This window comes from Dipodomys spectabilis, unplaced genomic scaffold (genome assembly GCF_019054845.1).
Source record: "Dipodomys spectabilis isolate Male_0828 unplaced genomic scaffold, ASM1905484v1 ptg000215l, whole genome shotgun sequence".
NCBI classification, from domain to species: Eukaryota; Metazoa; Chordata; class Mammalia; order Rodentia; family Heteromyidae; genus Dipodomys; species Dipodomys spectabilis.
The window spans coordinates 7,450,951-7,459,595 of record NW_024870892.1 but is presented as its reverse complement, the minus strand read 5'-3'; the positions used below and the strand labels follow the sequence as shown (position 1 = coordinate 7,459,595).

Sequence of the window (8,645 nt, the reverse complement as noted above, 5' to 3'; positions counted from 1 at the left end):
GGGAAACCCCCAGGCCCCGGCCGGCTCCCTGGGGAGCGCGGGGTCGGCCCCGCAGCCGGGCCCGCGGCGGGCGCCCAACCGGTCGGCGGAGCCCCGCGCGACGGCCCAGGCCGCGGAGGAGCCCGCCAGCCCTCTCCCCAGTGGTTTATGAACAGAGGACGCGCACCTCCCGGCGCTCTGACCCGCTGGACAGACGGGGCCGGGTCTCGGGCGCCGAGGGCTGGCGGCCCTGCCGGGCCAGGCCGGGGCCCGGCCGCGAGGACGCTCCCGGCCCGGCACCGCGCGCCAGGCGCGGGCCCGAGGATCCTGCCTAGTTGCCGCTCTTAAGGGCGGAGGTGCCCAGGACGGGGCACAGCCACGGCCGCCGGATTCCGGGAAGCCAGGGCGGAGAGACGAGGAGATGGAGTCAGCCGGGGGCCTTCCCGGCGGTGCAGTCCAGGGAGCGAACGGCCCGGCCCCGGAGGCTCTCCTCCCACCGGCAGAGTGAAGTTCTCCAGGACTGCCGGACCCCCACCCCACACCTCGGCCTGCCCGCCCCCCCACCCCCGTCCGGCCGGGCACCGGCTCCCAGCCCCTCTGCCCCCTCTGCGCTCCCCCCCCCCCAGCAAGCCAAAGGCCAGAAAACAGAGAAACAACTGTTATCCCCCCCAAAACCGCCAAATCCCTGAAAGAAATAAAAAGGGGCTTTAAAAAATACCTTGTTAGAAAGCAGACATTATTTTTTATTCTTGGTTTCTGGAACCTCTTTAACGAATGACTTACACAAAATTATCAAAATGACTTTGAAAGTTCGCTGATGTGAACGGTCAGATTAACATTCTACTCAAAGCTGCCTTGAGATGCAGGCGGGCTGGCTTCCGTTTTTACCAAATGAACTAGCTAGGCTCACTTCTGAATGGATGGACAGCCACACTCATTCCAAAACAAGAAAAGATACTGGAGAAAAAAGAAAAAGAGAAACGAGTCCCAAGGCTGCTAAAAATGGGGTGTTTCCATTTGGATTGAAAAGTACTTTTTTCCCTTCAAAAAGTAAGAATTTCATTTTAGCATTATAATTTCAAAATGTAGTGCTGCAGGATAGCTTTCCAATGCAACATTTAATGCTGTTGGATTACTTGAAGACAAAGTTTTACAGAAAACTTTAAAGTCCAGAAAAACTGCAGTAGCCCAAGAAACACTTAGAAAAAAATATAATTTAAAAATGTAAAGCATCAAACACTCTCAAGACCTTGCCTGGAACGGAGTGCGACCGTGTGCGTTCACATGGGTTGGCCACTGGCAACCTCGTTCACCAGGGAAGGTGGTGGGCGATTTGTGTGAGTCACAACCTGCATTATCTTGCACTGTCCCAAGGAGGGAGGGGCTGGGGACATGGGGAGGATGTGTGGTGGCCTTGCATTTTGGTTCAGCAATTGCTTTCTAGAGTCGGATGCCGAGAAATCCCGCTTGCAATCCTACTTGCCCGGGAACGAAGCAGCCTTTCCCTGGAAGTGGTCTTTGTCCCGTCTTTGGCCTGGTCCCCACCGCCACTGAGTAATCCAAGTCCCGCTTCGGGACCGAGAAGCCTGGAAGACGGCCGGTCCACCCGGCAGAGGGAACTAGCCACGGCCAGAGAAGGCAAAATGTACCATTCCTAGGGCAGCCCCGGAGCGCTAGGCTGGGCGGAGACGGTCGCGTAGTTCTTGTTCTGGATGAACACTTGGGTTCTACACAATGACCTGCGGGTTTTTAACTATCTCCCCTCCCTTTGGAGAAAGCTCACGACAACCCCGCCGCTCACCCCCTCTCGGGACTGGCCGTCCCTTATCCTGCAGTGAACTGCTGGATCGTATGTCGGACTCATAAAACATGCACACAGAATTAGCCCGTCTCGACCCGATGAGAAAACGGCCTTGCTTTTTCCTCTCAAATTTATTGACCGATACGCATGTTTAGAGGGCATCTGTTCTCTCGTTTTGATGAAAGGCTCGTAGGAAACTATGTACATCGTCTGGCTCCTCCCCGCACCGCCTAAAATAAAGATTTCACAACGCATTTACAAGAAACAATACAAAAACCAAATGAAAAAAGAGGGAATGCTCAGATACAGAAGTTTTACAAAACCCAGAATAGAGCTCTGCCGTGGGGGGGGGGGGGGGGCTCTGTATAAATTAACAAACCAACCCAGAAGAGCAGCGAGGATTACGGGACGGGAGTGTCCGGGTGTCCGCGGTGCCCCGCGAGCGGCGAGCGGGGCGACCGGGCCGAGCCCGCGGGAGCGCGGTGGGGAGGCAAGTCTGCGCCCCGGCCTGGGTACAAAAGTTGGCGCGGCCGCGCCCGGGCCGTCCTTCTGGTCTCCTCCCGCGTCGGCTCCGCGGACGATAAATACTGTACAGGCGTCTCTGGAGAGCCGGCCACGGGCCAGTCCGCGCCACCCCCCGCGGGCGGGGCCGTGGGTCCGGGCCCCCCGCGTCCCCGCCGGGCGCTAGATGTGCGTCAGGGGCACCGTGCCGTTCACGCCCGCGCCCGCGCCCTGGTAGTGCTGCGGCAGCGAATGCAGCCGGCTCTGCGCCGCCGCCGCCGCCGGGTCGCCGCCCTCGCCCGCCGGCAGGTACATGCTGATCATTTCCCGCAGGTCCCCGGGGCACGGCGCCCGCGAGTGCGCCGCGGCGGGCGGGCTGCCGCTCGGTTCTGACTTCACCAGCGAGCCCAGCGCGCCCAGCGCGCCCGACGACGCGGCCGCCGCCGCCGCCGCCGCCGCCACCGCCGAGTTCTGGTGCGCGCCGCCCGCGGCGGCGGCGGCGGCGGCAGCGGCGGCCCCGTAGGGGAGGCCGCCGTAGCCCGAGGGCGACGCGCTCATGTAGCCCTGCGAGTTGGAGATGGGGCTGTACTGCAGCGCGCCCATGTCGTAGCGGTGCATCGGCTGCGGGTTGTGCGGGTGCGCGTGCGGGTGGTGCGCGTGCGGATGCGCCGGATGCGCGTGCGGGTGCGCGCCGCCCGCGCCCGGGTGCTGCCCATAGGCCAGCTGCGCCTCCTGCATCATGGCCGCGGCCGCTGCGGCGGCGGCCACTGAGCCCGGGTAGGCGCCGTTGGCCCAACCGTTGACGTGCGCGTAGCCGCCGCCCGCCGCGCCGCCCGGGCTCTCCAGGCGCTGGCCCACGGCCGCGGAGCCCACGCCGACGCCCATGGCTACGGCTGCGCCGCCGCCGCCCGCGCCCGCCGCCAGCAGCCCGCCGGCCAGCGAGTACTTGTCCTTCTTGAGCAGCGTCTTGGTCTTGCGGCGCGGCCGGTACTTGTAATCCGGGTGCTCCTTCATGTGCAGCGCGCGCAGCCGCTTGGCCTCGTCGATGAACGGCCGCTTCTCCGCCTCGGACATGACCTTCCACTCCGCACCCAGGCGCTTGCTGATCTCCGAGTTGTGCATCTTGGGGTTCTCCTGGGCCATCTTACGCCGCTGCCCGCGCGACCACACCATGAAGGCGTTCATGGGCCGCTTGACCCGGTCCTGGCCGGCCTTCGCGCCCCCGCCGCCGCCTCCACCGCCGCCGCCCGCCCCGGCCGGGCCCGAGAGGTTCGTGGGGGCCTGGGCGCCGCCGCCGCCGCCAGGCGAGTGCAGGTCGGTCTCCATCATCATGCTGTACATCGAGGCGGCTCACGGGTTCACCGGCTCCGCGCGGGGAGGGCCCGGGGCACAGACGGCCGGGCGCACAGAGGGCGAGCGGGGCTCGAACCCAGCGCGACGCGGGAGGGGGATGGAGTCTCGCGGAGAGAAGGGCGGCGGGGGGAGGGCAACGACAACAAAAAAGAGGCCGCAATACTCGCACTCAGCGCCGGTCCGCCGGGCGGCTGCCAAGTTTCCCCGCGTGCACACACCGTCAGTCCCGGGGCCGCCGGCCGGGCTCGCTGCCGCCGCCCGCTCGCGTTCGGCCGGGCGGGGCAAACAGGTGCAGCCGAAGCCAAGTTGCTCCACTTTTCAGGCCGGGTCCGGGGCTCGCCGCCGCCTCCTCGCCGGCCGCCGCCGTTTCCCTCCGGTGCTGGATCCTCCGCGGCCTCCAATTCGGGGGGCTGCAACTTCTAGCGGGGCGGCACGCCGCGTGCGCCGGGCATGTGCGGGTCCCCGGTGCCGGGGAGGGGGGAGCCTGGGCTCGGCAGCGGAGTCGGGGGGGGGAGGGCACGGAGGGGGCGATCCCGGGGCCGCCGAGGGCGGGGGTCACAGACAGCCGAGAGAGAGAGAGCGCGCCGAGAGCGCCGGAGAGCCGAGCCGCAGGGCCCGGCGCGGGCTGTCCGCTGCCTGCCCGGGGCGGTGCGCTCGGAGCGGAGGCGCACGAGGGGCCGGCGGCGCGCGGGGCCCAGCAGCCATACGCCGGGCCCGGGCTGCCATTAAATGAGCGCGCCGCGGCCAATGGGAGCCGGCGGCGGCGGTGATTTGCATGGCGCGCTGGCGAGTGACGTGGGGAGGGAGTAGATGCCGTGGGCGCGGGCGGCGGGAGGGAGGGCAGGAAGGGGGGGAGCGAGGGCGGGAAGGAGGGGGACGGAGGGCCGGGAGGGGGACGGAGGTTGGGGGGTGGGGGGGGCACAGCCGCGGCGCTTCCTGGGCGCGCGCCGCCGGCCTCCCTCCCCGCGCGCCCCCCGCCCGCGTGCCCGGCGCTCCGGAGTTGGTTTCTGCCTAGGGGAGGATAGCGTCGCTCCGGGGCGGGGAAGAGGGGCGGGCAGGGGGAGACGCCGCCGTCCCGGCTCTGGTTTAAACGAAACCCGGCTCCTCCTCTGTCCCCGCCAGCCGGCTGCGCCCTCCGGGAAGGAAAAGTTAGCGGCGGAGGCCTGCACCTTGCTTCCCTGGCCACCCGCGGGCCGGCGCGGAGGCGAGCGCACTCCAGCCCCCGCGGGCTTTCCGCGGAGCACCGAGCAACTCCGCGCCATGCCGCGCGCGGGCGGCCACGCACGCTCCACGCAGCCTTCGCCGCGGCCGGGACGGGATTCTGCGGGCCGGCTCTGGCGGAAGCCGGCGTGGCCCAGGCCCCGCGGGAATCTCGTCGACTGGATGGGGAGGGGAGGGCGCGTCGGTGGCACGTGGGTCACGGCTTGCTTTGCCTTCAGCCCCGGGCTCCGTTCCTTTCCCGGGTCGGCGAATCGAGAGTCAGGGCCGCCCCAGCCTAACTCTTTTTTTGTTTTATTTCTCAGAATGTCAAAAGCAAGCTAGCCCGGCGTCTGCTCACTCCAGCATCTGAAAAAGTTGGTGGCAATCGCCAAAGGGTGACCTGGCCCGCGCTCTTCGGGAGGCCGAGTGGTCCACGGCCGTCTGCCTGAGAACCGCCACGCGGGACGGGCGCGGGCCCACCCAAAACCCGCAGGAGGGCGGGGTCCGGCGCCCGCGGCCTCCCCCCGCCGAGACTCAAAAGAAAGCGCTGGGTACGGTTCCGGCCTCCACCCATGGCTCTAAACCTTCTGCACCCGGGTCTCCAGATGCGCCCTCGAGCACCCGTAGTCAAGGGGAGGGCTTGGCGTGGCGAACCCGCGGGGTCCGCCGGCTAGCTGGAAGTTGCTTCTGGAGTTCCTGTCCCCGTCCGTAGCGCGGGGTCTCCGGGAGGCTGGTGGTAGGTGAAGAAGGCCCAGCCAGTCACCAGACCCATCCACCCGTCCTTCCGTACAAGCAAGCTCAAGTGAGGAGGATGGAGTGGTCATTGTAGAGATGCTCAAATATGCGGGCATGAACACAGGACGTTTACTTTCTATTAAGAAGACCTGAGGTAGTTTTTCTCCCCTGTAATGCTTTGTCCATGGCGCAGGAGTCATGCTTTCCCCCCCTTCTCTCCATCTTACTATGATTATTACCGTAGGGTATTGCTTACAACTATTATTATTATTACTACTACTATTATTGTAGAGCTGTTATAGCATTCATTGGAAAACCAGCAAACCGACCTCTGCGAACTAAACTGCTTTCATTTCAGGTCATTCAACATTTAATAGTAAACTCATCAAATACTATATGGTTACATTAGAAAGGAAACATCATTTCGTGTTTTTTTTTTTTTGCTAAATATCCAGGTTATGAATTCATTTTCAACTACCTCATTTCAGCAATCAAGTTTGTTAAATCTTTTGATTTGTTTCATGCACTACCTACAAATAAAAGTTATATTGTGAATGAACAAAAAGGGAAGGGGAATATCTTTAAGAATGCTATAGATCCTTTTTTCCTTTGATAATTTAGGAGACCATGGGTGTGCAGTGAGAATCCAGTGTGTTAGGGAAGTCAGCAAGACTGAAATAAAGGAAATGGTTTACAAATTATAAACTATATTATCCACTTAGCAATTGAAAGATTTCTTTCCTCTGCTTTTCAATTTAGATTTTAAACTAAATAGCCGAAGACCCCCTGAAAATGCTTTGTATAAATCAGGCCTGGCACATTATTTTCCATATCAATGGAGCAATTTATTTTATAAACACCCTGCACTCCAGTGTGCTTTGCAGGAATGCTTTATGCGTTGGGGAACTTGGATGGCTGACTTTTAAATGGTCTCATTTCCTTCTACCATAGCTTTGGAAATTGTTTCCAAATATGACTTTACTCTTGTTTTCCAGAGCATCTAAGCAGGAGGTAATGGTTCCTCAGTTGCCTGGGATCTGCTAGTGCTGATCATCCAGGGTGCTCTCTACAGCTCTTTTCAGTGAGAAACACTGCCCCCCCCCAACAGCCTGAGAGGGGCCAGCCCTATGGGTGCCCACCCGCATAAGTATAAACCCAGAGCTGCAGGTGTGACTTGTTGCTAGGTGACAGATGATTGACATTGGCAGCGGGTGCCAAGGCAGCAGAGGCAGGGCCCTGTGCACCAGATTCCCTGGTGCCCGGGCCCTGGCTTGAGGGTTGAGAAGCATTACATTACTCCCTGCCAGTGACAGCTTCTGGGAGCCTCCACTTCTTATGCCTTCTCGATATGCTTTTTTTTTTTTTTGAGGGGGGGGGAGCGTGCAAACAGTGTGAGTAGTCCAAAACCAGTTTGGTAGATACTTGTATCTTCTGTCTGCCACCCACTTCCTGTCAGGTTGGAGGGGACAGAGTTCTCTCCTGTACCTCCCCAAAGCAGATTCTCCAGGCCCTGGGACTGATTATTTCCAAGTGATGTCGAAGTCCAGAACCCAAGGCGAAAGGTTCATTTCGCCGCTGACTAGCCACATTTGCTCTCTTGGCAACCTAGAAATTTCACTGTGCCCTGCTCAAGTGATGGAGAGGATCAACTTAGAAGTGTGGCGAAAGATGTTTCTTGGTTTTGCTTTGTTTCCTTATTTAACCTGTGGTCATAGTCCTCAAAGAAAGTGTAGACCCCGGTGTTGGTACAGGAGATAATGCACGTGTGTGTGTGTGTGTGCACGCGTGCATGCACCCCCAAGGAACACTCCAGTCTCTCTTTGCATATGCATATGGTGGATATAAGCACTTCAACCGGCGCCTTTGATTTTCACATAAATTGGGTCCTGGACTGTAAAGTTACGAACTCAACCGGGGGGCACGCTTAGCTCTTCCGTGCCTTCCACCCGTCGGTGGCGCGAAGGTCCCTGTGGTCGAACGTCTTGCCCCTCGCAGCCTTCCCGGGACTGAGCTTTCGGGTGCCGGTTTCTCGGGTTCCAGGCCGGGGCTGCACAGGCCGGAGCTCCCGGGGACGGCTCAGGGAACCCAATGCCCCCGGTCGGCTGGGACTGGCCCTGGCGACCTCCTCAGGGGGACCCGCGCCGCTCCCGACACCCGAACCTGGGCTCCCTGGTGGCCCCGGGCCTGGCAAGGCCCTATGGGGCTTCTGGGGCGCCCCGTTCCCCACTCTGGTCCACCTCAAGGGCTGAGACCACAGTCCTGAAGAGTCGAATCGGGAGTCTTAAGGGGGAACGCGTGTGATTTTTATGGAGGAGGAGCGTGGGGTGAGGACGGCCTCGGGGGTGAACAGTTCAGGGGGTGGAGGCCCCGGGGCGCCTCGGACCTCGGCTGGCGCAGATCTGGTGTGGGGGAGGGAGACGGGGGCGCGCGGGCCGGTGGCCGGGGTCCCAGGACAGGGCCGGAGGTCGGGAGGAGAGGCCGAGGGACCAGGGCCGGAGGTCAGGGGAGGAGAGGCTGCGAGACCAGGACTGGACATGAGGCGGGGGGGGGGGGGGGGGGGAAGAACGGGCGCAGATCGGCGGGAGCAGGCGCCCCGGCTACATCTCCTTACACAGAGGGCTTGGAGCGGGGATGCTGAGGGGCGCGGCCTGGCCAAGCCCCGGGCCCGAGGCCCGCGAGACAGGCCGCGATCGCCGTCTGCTGGCCGCCGCGGCCCAAGCCGGCCTTCGGAGCCGCCTCCGCGGCGCCTCCGCGGCGCCCTTGGCCGGGCCCGCGGCCCGGCGCCCGCCTCGCGTCAGGCCGCCTGCCGCCGTGTCCCCGCGCTCGCGTGCGTGCCTCGGGCCCCGGGCGCCTCCGGCCCCGTCTCCTGAGCCCCAACCCCAGGCTGAGCCTCCTACCCGCCCGTCGGTCCCTGAACACAGCCGCAGGGAAGCCAGGTAATAAAACTTTTGTCGTTGTTGGCCTGTGCGTGTGGGGATCAACTACACAGGTTGGGAGAGAGAGAGTTCTGGGAAGCCCGGCTTTCCAGGGGCGCCTGCGCCCTCGGGAGCCGGCACCCGGACCGGCGCACGGCCCG

The 8,645-nt window shown here is 62.7% G+C and overlaps 1 protein-coding gene across 1 annotated transcript; it reads right to left on the bottom strand.

Moving 5' to 3' along the window:
* Positions 1 to 2,459: 2,459 nt before the first annotated feature.
* Sox1 (SRY-box transcription factor 1) lies at positions 2,460 to 3,626 on the bottom strand. The gene has a single exon (XM_042697319.1). The coding sequence runs from the start codon at positions 3,620 to 3,622 to the stop codon at positions 2,465 to 2,467; it is 1,158 nt and encodes a 385-aa protein (XP_042553253.1). The 5' UTR covers positions 3,623 to 3,626; the 3' UTR covers positions 2,460 to 2,464.
* Positions 3,627 to 8,645: the final 5,019 nt, after the last annotated feature.

Coding starts and splice junctions, on each gene's coding strand:
- Sox1 (XM_042697319.1), bottom strand. CDS start 3,622: ATGTACAGCATGATGATGGAGACCGACCTGCACTCGCCTGGCGGCGGC.